The sequence below is a fragment of the Pecten maximus genome, chromosome 4 (genome assembly GCF_902652985.1).
Source record: "Pecten maximus chromosome 4, xPecMax1.1, whole genome shotgun sequence".
NCBI classification, from domain to species: Eukaryota; Metazoa; Mollusca; class Bivalvia; order Pectinida; family Pectinidae; genus Pecten; species Pecten maximus.
The window spans coordinates 37,327,115-37,348,971 of NC_047018.1; the positions used below are offsets into that span (position 1 = coordinate 37,327,115).

The 21,857-nt window shown below is 36.5% G+C and overlaps 1 protein-coding gene across 1 annotated transcript in view; it reads right to left on the bottom strand.

Annotated features, from left to right (window-relative positions):
* Positions 1-4,503: 4,503 nt before the first annotated feature.
* LOC117325997 (mutS protein homolog 5-like) overlaps positions 4,504-21,857 on the bottom strand; it is a 65,818-nt gene continuing 48,464 nt past the window's right edge. Inside the window, exons 15-28 of the mRNA XM_033882548.1 lie at positions 20,697-20,769; positions 19,873-19,982; positions 18,626-18,706; positions 18,253-18,298; positions 17,520-17,561; positions 16,246-16,342; positions 15,550-15,639; positions 13,726-13,852; positions 11,959-12,108; positions 11,727-11,801; positions 10,614-10,757; positions 6,785-6,922; positions 6,051-6,124; positions 4,504-5,675 (exon numbers count right to left, since the gene is read on the bottom strand). Of these exons, the coding sequence (XP_033738439.1) occupies positions 5,570-5,675; positions 6,051-6,124; positions 6,785-6,922; positions 10,614-10,757; positions 11,727-11,801; positions 11,959-12,108; positions 13,726-13,852; positions 15,550-15,639; positions 16,246-16,342; positions 17,520-17,561; positions 18,253-18,298; positions 18,626-18,706; positions 19,873-19,982; positions 20,697-20,769 (1,353 nt within the window). The 3' untranslated portion in view covers positions 4,504-5,569. The remainder of the gene's footprint in view (positions 5,676-6,050; positions 6,125-6,784; positions 6,923-10,613; positions 10,758-11,726; positions 11,802-11,958; positions 12,109-13,725; positions 13,853-15,549; positions 15,640-16,245; positions 16,343-17,519; positions 17,562-18,252; positions 18,299-18,625; positions 18,707-19,872; positions 19,983-20,696; positions 20,770-21,857) is intronic.

The window sequence follows — 21,857 nt, forward strand, 5'->3', positions numbered from 1 at the left end:
TGTGAGACTGCTATAGCGCCCGTAAAATTCGTTAAATATATAATTTTTATACAGTCTCATATTAGATACCCACACTGACTCCAAACTTTCTTATAGAGACACCACAGAGGTATTACTCATGTAGAATGTCTTCCCTAATACAAAAACATCAGCTTTCCCAGTCATACTGTTAAACTACTCGGGAACCCATCATATTCCTAAATGGTTTTTGATAAACTTTTGTCACCAAAATAGACAAGCTTCTTACTGTACTAATTGGCTGTTCCTACATTTACGTAAACCAATTTTGTCTAAACTCTAAAAGAAAAAACCCAGAAAAATAATGCAAAAATTAAAATGCATTATTTTGACAAGTATAACGGTATGCAAAACAGTAACTCCATATAAAACCATCTCCAGCGTTTGAAATGCTTATTTGTCATACAACAGAACTATGAAGACCAGTATGACTATCTTTAAGTAAATGTGATTTAACTGTGAATTTTAACAATAAATCAAATAAACATTTAATAAACGATTCATATTTAGAATTCATGATATTTCAAGTTATGATATTTTTTTCTGCACAGACTTTGGAAACAGTATGACTCATAACAAGGTTACAAGCATAGGGTGACTCATAATCTCCGTCTCGATGTAGGAAATGAACTTATTAGAGGGCAGTGAGATTGCATTTGTTAATTGGCATTTCTTTTGAACTGCAATACAAAACATAAAATTTCTGCAGGCATATTTTCTTCTGTGGTTAAGAACTTTCAAATTATTTTATAGTTACAAACTTTTAGCCAATGCAACAATAATATAACAGTAATGCATACAACAATATTCTTTGGAAACATAACACTAAATTGTTGGGCGATATAGAGTATGTTAGGTTAGTTAAAAATTGTATTAGTGAAACTTTAGGAGAATACATTACTAGTGGTGACTTGCAGGATCTGGAGAATGCAACTTTTCGTGTAAATTATCAACTACTTTTTGAAATTTTGAAAAGGAAAATACGTACTCTGACTATTTCTTACTCTGGAAATAAAGCATGAAATATAATTAAATAGGAGAAAATTTTAGAAACAGATATTGCAAAGTTAGAATTATTAGTTAATGAAAACCCTTCTAGACAAAATTTAGCTGAAATAGAAAATAAGAAAATACTTCTAGAAAACATACGAAAAGAAAAAATAAATGGAGTTATGTTTAGATCCAAAGCCACTTGGTATGAGGATGGTGAAAGAAATTCAAATTATTTCTGTAACTTAGAAAAAAGAAACTATGTAAATGAAACAATTTGTGAATTAGTAACAGATTCCGGTAATTTGCTTGAGGATATGGATGAAATTTTAAAGGAAGAAGCAAATTTTTTTAACAAATTGTATAAGTCTAGTGATAGGGAGCTACAGGACACCGAGAGCTCAGAGTTTTTTAATCATATGGTAAAGCTAAGTGCAGAACAAAAAGCGAGTTGTGAGGGTTTTTTGAAAGTAGGTGAACTATTCTTAGCTTTAAAAGATATGAAAAATGGGAAAAGTCCAGGGTCTGATGGTTTTGGGGCAGAATTCTATAAATTCTTTTGGAAAGATTTAGGAACTCTTCTTTGTAGATCAGTTAATTATGCATATGAATATGGTAAACTTTCAGATTTTCAATGTCAAGGTATTATTACATGTTTGCCAAAAGAGGGAAGGGATAGAAGATATATAGAAAATTGGAGACCAATATACCTATTAAATGTAGATTACAAAATAGCAGCAGCAGCCATTGCCAATAGAATAAAGCCATTATTACCTCACATAATTAGTAATACACAAACAGGATTTATCAAGGGTAGGTTTATAGGGGAAAACACACGACAACTTTATGATATTATGCAACTTTTAGAAGAACAAAACATACCAGGATTATTATACATGATTGATTTTGAGAAAGCTTTCGACTCCATAGAGTGGGATTTCATAGATAAATCATTGGAAAGTTTTAATTTTGGAGAATCAATAAGAAGATGGTTTCAAACTTTATATAAAAATTCAAAAAGTTGTATTATTAATAATGGACATATGTCAGAATTTTTTAGTCTTCACCGTGGTTGTCGTCAAGGTGACCCATTATCTCCCTACATTTTTATCGTAGGTGTAGAAATTCTATCATTAGCTCTAAAAGCCAATCCAGATGTAAAACCACTTAAAATCTTAGGAAAAACCTTCCTTTTAGGTCAATACGCAGATGATGCCTATATGCTGTTAGATGGATCTAGTCAACCTTTATATGCCACAGTTGAAACATTAAAACTTTTCTCTACCACATCAGGTCTGAAAATAAATACTACGAAGTCTAATGTATACTGGCTAGGCAGCAAAACGTTTTCAGGAGAAAGAATTTGTGAGGATTTAAACTTATCATGGTCTACACAGAACTTTAAATTACTAGGAATCATCTTCTCTTTGAACTTGGAAGATATGGAAAGACTCAATTATAATAATAGATTAAAAGACACAGAACAAAAACTTAGATTTTGGGCTAAAAGAGATCTCTCATTAATTGGTAGAGTAACAGTGATTAAATCTATCATTATTCCTACATATATTCATTTATTCAGTTCTATTCCAAACCCTTCACCAAATATTATCAAAAAGCTCAACAGCATACTATATCAATTCATTTGAAATTACAAAGTTGAAAAAGTTAAAAGAGACACATTGATTGGTCTATTAGAGGATGGAGGGCTTAAAATAATTCATGTAACTTCTTTTATCAAATATTTGAAATTAAAAAGGTTGAAAAGACTACTTGACACTGGAGAGGCACCCTGGAAATCACTAGTATCTTACATTTTGCCTATAGATCCAAATATCACAGTTCAACTGAATTCAGATATACTAAAAAAAAGTAGGAAAACAGATAAAGAATAAGTTTTGGAAAGAAGTTATTTTTGCACTAGTAGATGTTCAAAACAAACCACAAACCTTAGAGGAATATCTAAATGAAGATTTGATCAACTTTCTTCCTTTCAATGAAATTAATCAAGGTATTAGATGGAAACGATTTGGGCTTAATAAGGTTATAGATCTTTTTCAAAATGGGATTGTAAAGAAATGGCCGGAGGTACATCATATCCAAGGATTAGGATTTTTATAGTTTTACGCACTAGTTAATAAAATCAATGGAGAATGGAAAGCGGAATATAGAATAAGAATTGCACAGGGGGAAAATATAGAGGTTTGTGAAACTAATAGTATAATTCATCAAATAAAATCCACTGATAACTTGAAATTCCTATATGACAAACTTGTGAAGTCAGTTTTTAAAAAACCTATTAAAAGTCAAGAAAAGTGGAAAATGAAATTAGATTTAAGGAATAATTTTGACTTTGACACATATTCATCTGTATTTAATTACACACGAGAAACTAAACTACAAGCTTTTCAATTTAAGATTCATCATAGAATATTAGCAACAAAATCCTTTCTTTTTAAAATAAACATTGAAAATGATAATTTGTGCTATTTTTGTAGTAGAGAAGAAGAATCACTGGAACACATCCTATATAGCTGTTACTTCTCAAATGAATTATTGCAAGAATTTAATGTGTGGTATTGTGAGAACGATGATGTTGAAAATAACTTAACCTTAAGTATAACTGATGTTATATTTGGAAATATAAGATTTAAGCAAAGGTTGAATCACTTTTTGTTATTACTAAGATACCATATTTATGCAAGTACCCGGTAAGTGGAACACCCATCCATCATTTCAGATATGCAAATTAGAGAAATATATTGCAGCAAAACAAAACAGAAATCAGGCATGTCAGGAAAAGTGGGGATCATTTGTTGAAATATTAAATAATTAAATTGTAAATCATGTAAGAGTACTCTCCCTTTATGTTTTTTAAACACTTTGTACCTGTTTATTCTCAAATAAAAAAAATCATATTTGCCATTAGTTTAGTGGCATTAATACTTCTGTGTGGGCATACTTTCAAGTAAATCATATTTTATACATATCCACTTAATGAATATACTAACAGGTTACAAAAGTGACTTTTAAGTTTTAGCCTCATACTCAAGCGACTGAGGGCCGATGCCAGGGGGGAACCAATCCGAACCAGTTGTACTTTGCCACAGATTTTCATTTATTTATATTATATTTTTAATATGAAATTTGTTTATGTAAGAGATATAACTGAGTGGATAAATGAAGGAGGTATAGAATGAATGAGTGATGAATGCAGTATAGGACGAGTATGATTTATATAATGAATGAATTACGTGAATTACAGAATGAATAAATAATTTCAAAATAAATGAATGAATGGATGAATAATGAATGAATGGATGAATGAATGGTACATTGTACAATATTGTATGTAGAATGAGAGCCCTCTTCCATGAGGTCCTATTTGTTCGGACACTGATCCCAGGGTCCCAACCTTGGCAGTGGTCTTCATGCATAAAGGTCTGGGAAATTAAAGTATTTTGTACCTTAAAAAAAAGAAAAAAAAACCAATATTCTTTGTTTTTATAATAGCAACCACAACAATGAAAGTTTATGCACAGGAATTTCATGTTGCATAGTAGATAGGGGTGGGCTTATTAGCATACAACGGTTTTCATGCAGGGGCTGGTAGGGAACTGATGACCTTAATATAGTAAGTAAACAATAAAAGGGATACAACCAGATTTTCCTTGTGGCAGCAGGACCTTTATTTCGAAACTCCTAACTCAAAAAATATCACTCACATCAATGTAACCATGTAATTCAGGTACTGATATGTGTAGAGAGCCTAACTCTTCAAACTGATACCTTTCTACTGTGGCATCACGTTGACAGCGATAAGTCAACTTCCCATCTGTTAAAACAGTGTTGACAATCTTGATGTAGTTAAGGGTGGCTTGACCCAGATCACATCTAAAATAACAGAACCCCAAAGCATGTATAACTAATGAACAGTATTAATCCACATTGTTTTTAACCAACACACTTTCAAAAATATTTCGAATAATTTTTGAAACTGTTTGACAGGATTGCAAGTTGGATTATCACTGCCAATTTGATCCCAATGTCCAAAGCTTGATATCAATCTGAAGAGTAAGGCTTCCTGCACATGTCCATACCTGCAATACATGGATTTGATGAATATTTGTTTTTTAGCTATGTATGTTTACCTACTAGGTCAAGATTGGCAATTCGCTACCTGCCCCTGTGGATAAATTCATTAAAAAACATACATATTAAAACTCTTCATCATTATCAACGGCTTAACATGAAACATTTGTTGCATGTGTATAAACTTTTGTTGTTTTCTTGGTTGCTATGGAACTACAAATATATATAAATACGAATGTTGTATGTATTATTGTTATATTATTGTTGTATGGACTAACCACAAAAGTCAGTACCCTGAAAATAATTTGAATGCTCTAAACCATGAACGAAAGTACCCACAAACATTTTATGTTATACAGTAGGTTGTGGGAATGTTTGGTACTGATGTATGAGAATGACTCGGGAATGTCCGTCATATGTACTGATGTATCAGAATGACTCGGGAATGTCTGTCATATGTACTGATGTATCAGAGGAGTCCCTGAGAAGCTGGAAGTACAACATCTCGGAGAAATGCTTGAAGGTCGTCTGTATCAAGGTCAAGCTCCAGGAACTTGTTCACAATGTTTTCACATCTATAACAATACAAAACAATATTGATGTTAGAATGATGTTACAAAACTGCTTTATGTGGTGTAGATACAGATAGAGGGATGCAACTCCTATATTATAGTGATCATTTCCTGTCAACATCTAGTCTTTGATAGAATACGGGTTGAAGTTTCAAATCTTTAACAAAATCAGAAGCCATATACAAAAAAAATGTATTAAAGCAGATAGCAAAACTGAATGAATGAAATTTCCCATTTCTTTTTTTTCCAGACACCTCACATTATTGGTTTTGATATTATTTTCTTCAAATCCTGTTCAATCTCTGAAGATTTTTGGTGGGGTTAAATTTACATAACATAATATTTATAATGTTTGATACACCTCTGAACTTGACTGACCGTTTATACTGGACATCGACACCAGGACTGTCCACTCTGTGTACAGGTTTGTTGTCTTTGATCAGCTCACACACCTGGAGACAGGTAAGAGACTTTCACAATGGTATACAGATAAACAATAGCCTGGTAGATGGGAGATCAATCTGATGTACCTACTAGTTTAAGTCACCATTAAAATCTTAATTGGTAGACATATCTCAAAGCAACCCTGGAATTTCGAGATATTTCGGTTTGTATGGTTTATCATCCTATTAATAGCTATGGTCTTAATTTAAGGACAGCCTCTCCTCTGTAAAAGATACATGTGTGTAGTGTATGTGTAGATGTTTGGGGAGGCTGTGGTATGTTCGTGTTTTTCTCCTTGTGGTAGCATGAAAATGATGTCAATTTTATCGTGCTATCTCAATGAAGCGTATTGCGAAAAACTTCCATCAGTCTATCTCACCCAGTCACATAATACTTACAAAGGATGAACCAGTCATCCCATTCCCCAAATGCTGAGTGTTAGGCAGTAGTAGCAGCTACCAAAGGCCAAAAGTGAGGTCGTTTCAAGGGAGAAATAACGAAGAAGAAAATTATTTAGAAAGAAGAGAAAAAATAAGATCCCAAATTTAGTCACCTCTTACGATCATGCAATGGGGGCAGCGTTTTAAACATAGATATGAAATTTTTAAAAGTTTTGATAAATAGTTAGTTATATCCCATATGATTTATTGTCGGGAAACTTAAGTTACCTCCACGCCTCGTTTGACAATCTCCTCAGGCAGACCAGATTTGCTGGCGATGTAGCTGGCATAGCTGGAGCTCGTGTGACCCTCCTTGAGTTGATACAGGAAGAGTAACTCTTCCTCATCATGTATTGTGTCCATAGTCTACAAACAACAGGTCAGCATACCAAAATATGTACATAAGTTCTATCACAATATTCCAATTTGATTCCGATCTTATCATCCCCAAGTAAAATTAGAGCTTACCTGGTATTGTTTTATTGACAAATAATCATCCTTCCCATTTGACACCCCCTAATTGGTATTTTTACCTAATTATCAGGTACTTGATGTAAGGGGCGTGTCCTTTGCCCTACTTACCAGGTACTTTATATTTGGGGACATGTCCCTGTTCCTACTCACCAGGTATTTAATTTCAGGGACGTGTCCCTGGTCCTACTCACCAGGTATTTAATGTCAGGGACATGTGCCCTACTCACCAGGTACTTAATGTCAGGGACGTGTCCCTGGTCCTACTCACCAGGTACTTAATGTCAGGGACGTGTCCCTGGTCCTACTCACCAGGTACTTAATGTCAGGGACATGTCCCTGGTCCTACTTACCAGGTACTTAATGTCAGGGAGATGTTCCTGGTCCTACTTACAGGTACTTAATGTCAGGGACATGTCCCTGGTCCTACTTACAGGTACTTAATGTCAGGGACGTGTCCCTGGTCCTACTTACCAGGTACTTAATGTCAGGGACGTGTCCCTGGTCCTACTTACCAGGTACTTAATGTCAGGGACATGTCCCTGGTCCTACTTACAGGTACTTAACGTCAGGGAGATGTGCCTGGTCCTACTTACCAGGTACTTAATGTCAGGGAGATGTGCCTGGTCCTATTCACCAGGTACTTAATGTCAGGGACGTGTCCCTGGTCCTACTTTCCAGGTACTTAATGTCAGGGACATGTCCCTGGTCCTACTTACAGGTACTTAATGTCAGGGACGTGTCCCTGGTCCTACTTACCAGGTACTTAATGTCAGGGACATGTCCCTGGTCCTACTTACCAGGTACTTAATGTCAGGGACGTGTCCCTGGTCCTACTTACCAGGTACTTAATGTCAGGGACGTGTCCCTGGTCCTACTCACCAGGTACTTAATGTCAGGGACGTGTCCCTGGTCCTACTCACCAGGGGCCAGTAACTAGAAGCTATCTTAGGCCTTAAGATCATCTTATCCTTGTCTTAAGTCCTAAGGGTGTAACTAGAAGGTATCTTACCCAAGTATAACCGTAAATTTTAAGATTAACTGTACATATCCTCTTAGCGTCCTCTTAGCACGCCCTTATTTTACTCCGGTAACTTGAAGCACCCTTAAACTCTAAGGTGGTCGTAAGACACTCTTAAACCTCTCTTTAGCATTTAAGAGTGTAACCAGATGCTATACTTACTGGAAAAAGTCTATCTTAGGCTAAGGGTGCATATGACCGCCCCTTACATCCACTTAGTGCGTTATATCGGACAAGAAACATGGCTTTGATTTTGATGAATTTACATGTGCTGTTGGATGGTGATGAAGCCATTCCTCACAGATTGTTCAGAGATCGCCAAAATCCGCTAGACTTTCTAAGCGACCAAGCAATTATTAACGATTATCGTCTGGACAGGGAGAGCATCTATGAATTGTGTGGTTTGCTTCAAAATAATCTGATAAGGACAACTAAAAGGAATATGGCTCTCCCGGTTTCTTTGCAAGCAATGATTGCCTTGCGATATTATGCTAGCGGAAGTTACATGTCAGTTATAGGAGATGCCCATGGTGTTAGTAAGATGACTGTTTCTCGTGCCATCAGGGATGTGTCACTCATTCTATCAAACCATGTTAGGTCGTACATAAAATTCCCCTTAACTAACAGGGAGCAAGCTAAGATTAAACAGGATTTCTTTGCGATTCGAGCGTTTCCTAATGTCCTTGGAGCTGTAGATGGAAGTTTAATACCCATCCATACTCCATCAGAGGAAGAACACCTATATGTTTGTAGGAAAGGGTTTCACGCACTGAACATACAGGGAATTTGCGATTCAAACTACAGATTTCTCAATATCGTGGCAAAGTGGCCCGGATCAACGCACGATTCCCACATCTGGAACAACTGTGGAGTTTGCGCTGCTTTCGAGTCTGGTCAAATATCTAACGGTTATCTGCTCGGAGACAGTGGCTATGGTCTCAGACCTTGGTTAATGACACCGAAATAAGCACCAGCAACACCCGGTGATCGGAGGTACAATGTAGCTCACCGTGCAACTCGCTGTGTAATAGAGAGAACCTTCGGTATTTGGAAAATGCGATTTAGATGTCTCCACAAAGGTATTACTTTGTCCCCTGTAAGATCAGTCCGTGTTATTATGACAACAGCAGTGCTGCACAACATCTGCATTGACAAAAGGCTTCCTTGTGAAGATCTGCTGCCTGATGACGAGGATGACAAGGATGACAATCGAAATGAAGACACCTTGTCAAACTCCCAGATGAATGATTCCTTGCCAGGCGTCAGAGGTAGAGAAAGCGTCATAGCAAGTGTCTTTACAAACATTGATTAACTTTAATGTCTTACTCAAAATGAAAATCAAAGAAACGGTTGTTTAACATTTATTGTTTTCAACAACAAAATTAGTAATGTTAATGCTACAAATAGAACTTCCTGTTTCAACATATTCTTCAAAGCATAAAGATAAAGATGTATGTAGCAATGTTTGGGTTTTGATTCTTCATGTACATACATTGTTATAAAACAATGCAAGAGATCCCAGACAGATCTTTGCGCCCGCCATCAAAATCGAAGATGACTGTCTGTCGGCCATTTTCTTTTCTGATCAGTCTCAATATTAGCATGACACAAGTAGGGACCAAGGGAAACCTACATGTGAAATTTGAGGAATATCCCTCCGGTACTTTTCATCTATCATCATATCTCTTGAAAAGAGATCCAAGAGGGATCTTGGCGATCTTTATTCGTTTTGTATACAGCGGATCTTATCTTAATGACATAATGAGTAATTTAGCTATTGTGAGAAATCTAAACTTTCTGTAAACCAGAAATAGTCAAAATCAAATACTAGTATGGCCATCTATCTGCAATTTTGTTTCTGAGTCGGACCTAAAATCAAAGAGACGAAACTAAACCAAGGTAAACCTATGCATGAAGTTTGAGAAAACCCCTTCCAGATGCCTTCCCTTTAACAATGCTGGACCAGTCCTGCCATTTCTTTTTCACATCGTCCACTTCTCGTGACGAGTGCGATGATGAGTTGATCTTAACTGTTATGTGTCCCCATATTTTCTTTTTCTTCTCATTTGTGACAGTGTCACTGAACTTCCCCATAAGGATGTTTCTATTTTTACTCACTTCATCTACAAGTATCTCCAACTCCGGTTGTGTAAAATTTGGTTTCCGAGCCCTCTTTGTCGTATTTGAAGCCATGATGTTCTCAAGTTAAAACGAAAGTGGAGTCACAAGGAAGCTTGATTTTTTATGTGTTTTTCTGCATGCTATTAAAGCGTTTCTGTGATTTTTGGAGAAAGTAGTCAAAGAGCCTAGGTACGAACTCCGGAAATATTTCATCCTTAGCAAAGTATCACCCTTAACAAAGATTACCTTAAGTGTGCGTTAAGGGCGTGCTAAGAGGGGTTTCCAGTTACGCTCTTAACAAAATCTTTGCATCATCTTATCGTTCCCTTATTTCCCAACTTAAGAACAATATTCTAGTTACTGGCCCCAGGTACTTAATGTCAGGGACGTGTCCCTGGTCCTACTCACCAGGTACTTAATGTCAGGGACATGTGCCCTACTCACCAGGTACTTTATATTCGGGGAGAGCGGCAGTAGGTGTTGGTGGACCATGCTGTGGAAATGAGTTGACACCACCACATGGGGACACGCCCCCTTCATATCATCCCAGTACATGATGCTGGAACACAGTAGAGACAGTCCATCTGTCTGAAAGTAAAATATCCTTACGATTTAATGTCCATAATTTCCCAGGAATATGACATGATGTCAGACAGTTGTATGGCTCTACAACCAACCGCATTTCACCAGGTTTGGCTAAATCAACTTAAATATAAATTGTTGATATACAACGGGAAATATATTGTTTCAAAGATATATGACACTCTTATATCTGTGTGTCCTAAAGATATACGACACTCCTTTATCAATGTGTCCTAAAGATATAGGACACACATTACATTTACATCTTCGCTAGCCAAGGCCTCTGATTGCGTTACAATCCACGAACACTTGGTACATAATTATAGCCGTCAGCTCTGACCCTCTTGTGGTGATTTGAAATTACCTCCTTTCACACATGAAATTTACACCCGATCAATACAAGCATTACAGTGATGTTTACAAACACATAAAGAGGCTTGGTAATTTTGATCAGGTATCAACTGATTGAGCATTTCGAATGTTTTCACCAAATACTTATGTGTCTGTTTTTAGGTAAAATGCCATGACATAGTCGGCATGGTAGCTCTGTACTGGCGCCGTAATTTTTGTGTACCAAGCCTGAATGTAAGACATAATTTGACTGAATGCCCTGGGATTCCAGGGCGCGACTGTTTGAACACGACTATATCAGCCAAGGGTTCGTGGAGTGTAATGCAATCAAAAGCCTTGGCTAGCCAAGATGTACCCTCAGGACAGTTTCGTTTTTTCTAGGCAAGAGCATGACAGCATTGTCATCGTATGAATCATGATATATATGTATACTAGTATCACAAAAAGTTCATAAAGTTCAAACTAATCTCGAAAAGTGTTATTTACTCAAGGTACTATTAAGATCTCAAATATATTTCAGATCTGAGACAGACTCTCTCAAGGGCAACATTGGAGTTATGGAACAATATCTTAGTACAGTAAGTGCTTCATGAGAAGACAGTCTGCCACAACCGTGATACTGACCATAGATGTACCCTTGCCAAACTCGTCCACCAGAACCAGGGACTTATCAGTGGCATTCCTCAAACTCTCCGTCATCTGTAACATAACACATCAAAATGAAAATTTCATATTACTACACAGACAATTCATAATACTTCCAGACTATTTTCAAAAATATAAGAGTTGCCTCCCTTCAGTAACTTCATCTTAGTCTTTCCACTAGGATATGAGGTTAAATTGTTGACAAAATTACCTGATTGATGTCGATCATAAAGGTGGAGAGACCAACGGAGACACTTTCCAGAGAGTGTATGCGTGTGAAAATCCTGTCAAACATTCCAATAGTAGCTTGTTCTGCTGGGACAAAGCTGCCAATATGGGCCAGATATGCAATCATTCCCACCTAAAACCCGACATAGAATGATAACATGGTACTGAATCTACATAAAACATTAAGTACCACATATAAACACCTAACAGGAAAGAAACTTTTTAAAAATCATATTTACATTTCCTATGTGAGAAAACAACATGTACATGTACCACACAGCAGAACAATACTGTTGAATACCATAGAGTGTTTTATTACATAATGTGTTTGATTTTCCTTAACTATACACACAAGCTACATATTTTGAACTATTGCACAGCTAAAATGACTATTACACGTTCACATGCAAACTATTGAACACCTGCGACGTTTTGGAATTTGGTTCGAGATAAACACTTTTGTTTGTTTTAAGTAATCAGTCACCTGTCTGAGATAAATACTTTTGTTTGTTTTAAGTAATCCGTCACCTGTCTGATATAAACACTTTTGTTTGTTTTAAGTAATCTGTCACCTGTCTGAGATAAATACTTTTGTTTGTTTTAAGTAATCCGTCACCTGTCTGAGATAAACACTTGTTTGTTTTAAGTAATCCGTCACCTGTCTGAGATAAACACTTGCTTGTTTTAAGTAATCCGTCACCTGTCTGAGATAAACACTTGTTTGTTTTAAGTAATCAGTCACCTGTCTGAGATAGATCCTTTTGTTTGTTTTAAGTAATCAGTCACCTGTCTGAGATAAACACTTGTTTGTTTTAAGTAATCCATCACCTGTCTGAGGTAGACACTTGTTTGTTTTAAGTAATCCGTCACCTGTCTGAGATAAACACTTGTTTGTTTTAAGTAATCAGTCACCTGTCTGAGATAAACACTTTTGTTTGTTTTAAGTAATCCGTCACCTGTCTGAGATAAACACTTGTTTGTTTAAGTTATCCGTCACCTGTCTGAGATAAACACTTTTGTTTGTTTTAAGTAATCTGTCACCTGTCTGAGGTAAACACTTGTTTGTTTTAAGTAATCCGTCACCTGTCTGAGATAAACACTTTTGTTTGTTTTAAGTAATCTGTCACCTGTCTGAGGTAAACACTTTTGTTTGTTTTAAAGTAATCTGTCACCTGTCTGAGATAAACACTTGTTTGTTTTAAGTAATCAGTCACCTGTCTGAGATAAACACTTGTTTGTTTTAAGTAATCCGTCACCTGTCTGAGATAAATACTTCTGTTTGTTTAAGTAATCCGTCACCTGTCTGAGATAAACACTTGTTTGTTTTAAGTAATCCGTCACCTGTCTGAGATAAATACTTTTGTTTGTTTTAAGTAATCCGTCACCTGTCTCACCTGTCTGAGATAAACACTTGTTTGTTTTAAGTAATCTGTCACCAGTCTGAGATAAACACTTGTTTGTTTTAGTAATCCGTCACCTGTCTGAGATAAATACGCTTGTTTGTTTTAGTAATCCGTCACCTGACTGAGATAAACACTTGTTTGTTTTAAGTAATCCGTCACCTGTCTGTGTTTGTTTTAAGTAATCCATCACCTGTCTGAGATAAACACTTGTTTGTTTTAAGTAATCAGTCACCTGTCCGAGATAAACACTTGTTTGTTTTAAGTAATCCGTCACCTGTCTGAGATAAACACTTGTTTGTTTTAAGTAATCCGTCACCTGTCTGAGTTTGTTTTAAGTAGTCCGTCACCTGTCTGAGGTAGACACTTTTCCCAGAAGCATTAGGACCAGTAAGGATTTTGATCTTGCCGTTCTCTCCACTACTCAGGACATCATTAGGAACAAATGGAGTGCAGCACAGCTCCTGGAGAGGGTGTCTGGAACACATCAATTTGTTTTATATCACAGGACATTTTTGATATACCTCACGACCTATAACAACCCTATCTAACATGGCATCCATTGACAATAATGCCATTACTTACAATGAAATATATCATATCAATATTAGCTGATCATCAATATTGATATTTTGGATTTTCTATTTATAAATAGTGATAGTGTTGTCGAGGGATGGCATAGTACCCGAACCTCAGGGCACTAATGTCTGATAGTGTTGTCGAGGGATGGCATAGTACCCGAACCTCAGGGCACTAATGTCTGATAGTGTTGTCGAGGGATGACATAGTACCCGAACCTCAGGGCGCTATGGTCTGATAGTGTTGTCGAGCCTCAGGACACTATGGTCTGATAGTGTTGTCGAGGGATGATATGGTACCCGAGCCTCAGGGCACTAATGTCTGATAGTGTTGTCGAGGGATGGCATAGTACCCGAGCCTCAGGGTACTATAGTCTGATAGTGTTGTCGAGGGATGATATGGTACCCGAGCCTCTGGACACTATGGTCTGATTGTGTTGTCGAGGGATGGTATGGTACCCGAGCCTCTGGACACTATAGTCTGATAGTGTTGTCGAGGGATGGCATAGTACCCGAACCTCAGGGCACTAATGTCTGATAGTGTTGTCGAGGGATGACATAGTACCCGAGCCTCTGGACACTATGGTCTGATAGTGTTGTCGAGGGATGATATGGTACCCGAGCCTCTGGACACTAATGTCTGATAGTGTTGTCGAGGGATGGCATAGTACCCGAGCCTCAGGGTACTATAGTCTGATAGTGTTGTCGAGGGATGATATGGTACCCGAGCCTCTGGACACTATGGTCTGATTGTGTTGTCGAGGGATGGTATGGTACCCGAGCCTCTGGACACTATAGTCTGATAGTGTTGTCGAGGGATGGTATAGTACCCGAACCTCAGGGAACTATGGTCTGATAGTGTTGTCGAGGGATGGCATAGTACCCGAGCCTCTGGACACTATAGTCTGATAGTGTTGTCGAGGGATGGCATAGTACCCGAGCCTCTGGACACTATAGTCTGATAGTGTTGTCGAGGGATGGCATAGTACCCGAGCCTCTGGACACTATGGTCTGATAGTGTTGTCGAGGGATGGCATAGTACCCGAGCCTCTGGACACTATAGTCTGATAGTGTTGTCGAGGGATGGCATAGTACCCGAGCCTCTGGACACTATGGTCTGATAGTGTTGTCGAGGGATGGCATAGTACCCGAGCCTCTGGACACTATAGTCTGATAGTGTTGTCAAGGGATGATATGGTACTCGAGCCTAAGGGAACTAATGTCTGATAGTGTTGTCGAGGGGTGGCATAGTACCCGACCTCTGGACACTATTGTCTGATAGTGTTGTCGAGGGATGACATAGTACCCGAGCCTCTGGACACTATTGTCTGATAGTGTTGTCGAGGGATGGTATAGTACCCGAACCTCAGGGAACTATGGTCTGATAGTGTTGTTGAGGGATAGCAAAGTACCGTAACCTCAGAGCGCTATGGTCTGATAGTGTAGTCAAGGGATGATTTAGTATCTGAGCTGTCGGCGAGGGAATTATTCCATCTCGAGGCAAGACTATCAGACCATAGTGCCCAGAAGGCAACATTTTTATAGAACATCGCACTTCCATTTCACTTTGCTACTTTCAACATCATACACACTTACCTCCCTTGTTTGACATCGATGACAGCATCATGGACTAGTTTGGGTCTAACATAGTTGTACTCCCGTGCACACTGGGCTAGAGTAGCCAGACTACAAGGCAAAGGAACGTATTAACACAATTTGTGGCAACAATATTTGAATATTCAACAATATGTTTATTTCAAGTGGGAAAATGAAAGTAAATAGTCTTTTTAATTTTTGTAGACCATTACAACTTCAGAATTTTTTTTATAATAAAACTTCAGAATTTTTTTTATAATATCATTGTAACATGAACAATACTTTTAAAGTAAGCATCTTTCAGATCTGTGTATCTGACATAGTCCATACCTCAAACTTCCTCATCCAATACATATGTTTGTATTAAAGAGGTGTTTATATCCCTAAACTGTTACCCTGAATTTTAAAACATTTCCATCACAATAATCACTAAATATTACAAACACTTAATGATTAATCAATGATAAACCATTGCAAATATTTTTGGTAAAAAATACAAGAAATATTTTTGGGAAACTGTCCAGCTTTTATAACTTGATGATTTCTTCCTCAGATTCCCTGACAATATTTTAAATGTAAGCAACCTTACCAACCAAGCATATATGCATAATGAGTTAAAAAAAAAATAAAAAAATATTGGACTACATATATTGTACTTTTTGTAAGAAGTTGATTGCCAATCATTGTAAGTATTACCAGTCGAGTTCAGCACACAGGTCCATTACATCGATGAGGACCCTTGAGTGTTCTAGGATGGTGTTCTGTAGCTTGTGCATTATGCTGTTCTCTTGGTCTGTAAAATACATCGTCTTTACAAAGTTCTAAATACACAATCAAAATCATCACTCAGGTCAAACACAAGATGACACAAATTTTACCTGTAAAACAGGCAACAGATCAGATTCATACTAAGACAAGTTTTACCTGTACAACAGTGTTAATTAATGTTTTACCCATACAACAGTATCAATTAATTTTTTACCTGTACAACAGTGTTAATTAATGTTTTACCTGAACAACAGTGTTAATTAATGTTTTACCTGTACAACAGTATCAATTAATTTTTTACCTGTACAACAGTTTTAATGAACGTTTTACCTGTACAACAGTATCAATTAATGTTTTACGTGTACAACAGTATCAATTAATGTTTTACCTGTACAACAGTATCAATTAATGTTTTACGTGTACAACAGTATCAATTTATGTTTTACCTGTACAACAGTATCAATTAATGTTTTACCTGTACAACAGTATCAATTAATGATTAACCTGTACAACAGTGTTATTTAATGTTTACCTGTACAACAGTATCAATTAATGTTTTACCCGTACAACAGTGTTAATTAATGTTTTACCTGTACAACAGTGTTGATTAATGTTTTACCTGTACAAGTGTTAATTAATGTTTTACCTGTACAACAGTGTTAATTAATGTTTTACCTGTACAACAGTGTCAATTAATGTTTTACCTGTACAACAGTGTTAATTAACGTTTTACCTGTACAACAATGTTAATAAACCTTTTACCTGCACAACAATGTTAATTAATGTTTTACCTGTACAACAGTGTCAATTAATGTTTTACCTGTACAACAGTGTTAATTAACGTTTTACCTGTACAACAATGTTAATAAACCTTTTACCTGCACAACAATGTTAATTAATGTTTTACCTGTACAACAGTGTCAATTAATGTTTTACCTGTACAACAGTGTTAATTAACGTTTTACCTGTACAACAATGTTAATAAACCTTTTACCTGCACAACAATGTTAATTAATGTTTTACCTGTACAAGTGTCAATTAATGTTTTACCTGTACAACAGTCTTAATTAACGTTTTACCTGTACAACAATGTTAATAAACCTTTTACCTGTACAACAGTCTTAATTAATGTTTTACCTGTACAACAGTCTTAATTAATGTTTTACCTGTACAACAGTCTTAATTAATACTACAAGTCTTACCTGTTATTTCACACTGTGTATCCCCCAACAGCCGGTCCAACTCTGCAATGGAAGTGATATAATATTATCAAAATAATCTCCAGACAGAATTTCCCAAAGGAACTATGATATGGATTTATATACGGTGAAACTTGACTTTACCGACACTGTATGGCACCAAGACAATGTGTCGGTAAAGTCAGGTTTCACTGTATTTATGTAAGCTTTACATTATTATTATGGGGAGCTTAAATTTTAAAATGATTAAAGAACCAAAATATAAACAGCACATTTTTCATGTGATACAGGTATTTCCTAACATGTCGTAAATCTGTAACCACTAAATATACCTTATGGATGATAAACCTGAATAAGAGCTATATACATATACATAAGATAAATAATACCATCATACACCTAAGGTAGAACTATAATTTATAGTGGAATAAAATTCATCATACAGACACATACCTCAATCAATACAAAGCTGGTAAATTAAATCATCACTAACCAATTACTGACTGTGAGGAAAATTGAAGCTTTAACACAGCATACAGACTGTGTGTTTCATCACAGAGAAATATTTTTAACAAGTATCATTATTACTTTAATTCACAATGAGGAATCATAAATCAAACATCAAAACAATAAGAACAATAATCAAATCCAACAAAGTTCTTTAATAAAATTATTCTCTTTTTTTTTCAAATTGAAATGAAATATAAATGTGAAGAGATGAACTTGGAAACCATACCTCTGGTGCTAGCACTTTTATAGTGAAGCATACTATTGGATAGAAACTGTGAACAAGAAAATTAACATTCTTAGTTCCACCTGCTGAGTTACCTCCCTTCCACTGTAGTCATACACAGGTTTGTTACAGAACTTTTACTTCACATACTAATGAGTTATCTCCCTTCCATTGTAGCCATACACAAGTTTGTTACAGGATTTTTACTTTATTTACCACTGAGTTACCTCCAAACAAGTTCAGCTTACAGAACACAGTAGCAAAGAAAACTTGATCAACAGTAGAAACATTTTAAACTCTCCAAGGCACATTTGTTTTCGAGTAAAATCCCATTACCACAATTTAAGGATGGCTAACATGATGAAACATCACCTACCATAAACTCTAGACCTGGGATGACATAGTCCGCCTCTGTCTGCATACGGTCCATCTTCGGGATAGCCAACAGGTACCCAAGCTGTCAATACATCAATACATTTTAAACATCTGTTCTTTACTCAACATCTTCTAAATGTTTATTTTATTTCAGATATAATTAACATCTCTCTCTTTACATTTTAACAAATCAAAAGCTTAGTGAATGGGGGCTTATATAGATATACCCCCTACACCCCCCTCACCAATGCAAATTTGTACAGAAACTCATATACCTATACACCCCCACCACCCCATCCTCAATAAAGAATTGTCCAGGATTCATAAGATATCTTGTACAGAGGCTTTTGAGTTTCAAAATGGTCCAGTGCAGCCTTTGACCATTAACCTTGACCAATCACAACCAAAATCTGATCAGGTGTAGAATTTCATCCAGTCGATGTTCTAGTATAAATATGAACTTAATTAGTCCAGGATTACATAAGATATCTTGTACACAAGCTTATCACTAACGAATAGACAAGGGCATTACTATATAATCATTACCCTTTACATTACTAATTGTGGGGTATAATGATAATTATTTAATTAACAAAGCTTTATAACTTCAGATACAGTGAAAAACATGACTTTACCAACCACAGACTTCCTGTATCATCCGACCATATCCATTTTGACATGCTCCACTGACATGATGACACTGCCTTTACCGACACACTGTCATTTCCGACACATTGGCTCGGTCCCACATTGAGTCAGTAAAGTCAGGTTTAACAGATGACTTTACAGAGTGCAGATATGATATAGAATTCATTGAAAGAGTTTATCAATTTGATATATCAAAAGCCTTCAGGTGTGTGACATATCAGATCATTTAAATGTATCCTTTGGTTTGGTATTGTTTAAGGTCCTATCAACATCATGGTCATTTAAGGACGGCTTGTGTTTGAGATGTGTAGTGCATGTGTGTGTTTTGGGAGGCTGCAGTATGTTTACGTTTGTCTCCTTGTGATAGTGCCCAAAATGATGTCGATTTTTTGTGCTACCTCATTGAAGCATACTGCTGAAGACATCCTTACACTTTTTGTCTATGTTATACGTGCTACCTCATTGAAGCATACTGCCGAAGACTTCCTTACACTTTTTGTCTATGTTATAACGTTATTTATTAAACTTTATAAATAGATTGATAACCTAAATGTTCTTGACGCCAAGTTATTGAAGTCGTTGGTGGGTAGATATTCTCACCTGAGGAAGGTAGATGACATTACATTCTGTGATTTCGTCACTGAGCCTGTTGAGTTCCTCCTTGGCCACTTTGGTCATGAAATCAGGAAGGCCATTGTATGTCCTCTTTCCTTGTGGAAAAAAAAATTAAATCAATTCAGTATCAACATGACGGTACTTGAAATGATCTTATCTATCTTTAATACAAGCAGTGATTTAAAAAATGTTTGTCAAGGAAAGAGTATTGCATTCTTTCATCAAGACTCCTTCATTTGCACCTTAGGCTTGACAAAGAAAATAGATGTATTCAATTGGTGTTTATGTTAAAGATAAACATTTTTTCAGAGACTTATATTAATATATAGATTTATGCTCAACCTCCATTTATTCTGATGTACTCCATAGTGATATCGCAGGAGGTGTTACCAAAATTATGTCCAGTAAAGCAAGCATTCTGAGAGTATTGCTGAACCAATACATATCCATTAATGGCCCCCATTAAAAATAGTAATTGACCTTGACATTGACCACCCAAAAACCTTGAAACTTGAACTTGATCTGTAGCAACTCATACTGAAGATACGGCAGATCAACTTTCACCATCATAACTAGAAGCATGTCTGAGAAAAACGCTGAAAACTAAGTGGATGGACTGAAAGATGGACAGATGGGCGGACGAGGACTATAGTTCCCTGGTTTTAAAAGATCGGAGACTACCTGGTGATAACATTGAGACATATGTGCCTAAGAGAAATCGTATAATTCATGTGATGTAGGTATATCGCCAGTATAAGACAATATCATAATTCAAGTAATTTACCAAAGGAAGGTTTATAAAGACTTACGTTCATCCAGTTCTGAGTCCACTCCAGTTTTGACCACAAATCGTCCTTGACTGCTACTCTCCTCAAAGTCAACCTACAACGATAAGCAGTCCTTGATTATTGAGAAATTACTGAGCAATTTTTTTAATTTTTCTGTACGACTGTTTAATTACTGTGCAATTTTTTATTTTTCTATACGACTATTTTGGGATAGACTATTTTCAGACATTCATTAAAACAGAAAATTAGCTATTACAACCCTGATGTTGGAAAATTGATTCTGCAATTGTTACATTGTTACCATTCAGGCATGAAGTGCCAGTTCCATTCTGGTCCAGTTCTTTGCATGTAATAGAAACTATTTTACAGCGATTGCAAAACAACATAACTTTTTTTGGCCACAATGGAAGCATATGAATGGTCGCACTTTTGGAGAAAACCAGAGTACACAATGAAAACCAAGGCAACTTCAGGCAGGTGACCGTGACCCCTATAAAGTTTTTTTTTTACTTCTGATAGGGGAACCAAACTCTTGATGGAAGGCAAGTAAAAGTGACCGACATATTGTGTGCCCTAGCTGACCAGCCAACAGTATTGTACAAAGACGTACTCTATCAAGAAGTTTTATTAAAGTACATAATGATGTTTTCACAACTGTGAATGACCAAGTTGTCATGATTTGGTTATATTGACACAATAGCATACAGTCCAAACCGGTTATATTGAAATGCTCGGGGAATGGAAAAATACTTCAAATTAACCGGTTTTCAATATAACCGGGATCCAGCCTTTTGCCGACATATTTCAGTACCGCGCTACGTCAAACAACACACCATTGTTCAATATAGTTGATTTTACTTAGTATTTACAATCGGTTCCAAAATGATAATAGTTTCACAGTTTATTAAAAATAATGTTAAGTTCGACGGGAGAAGCCTTCGACTGTTGCTTGTTTTTGTTTATGTTGAGTTCGCGGACACACATGAGAACAGTTTCCGATACATCCGGGCGGACATGTGCGTCGAAGAAGACAGGTATCAGCTGTCTTTTATATGCCAGCTGTCTTTTGATAACTGCAACATTAACCTGCATCTGAACAAACAGTTGCACGAGACAGTACAGGTTCGAATATGTATGGCACTTGCACGAGGCTTTCTCATTAAGGACTAGAGTTCTCACAAA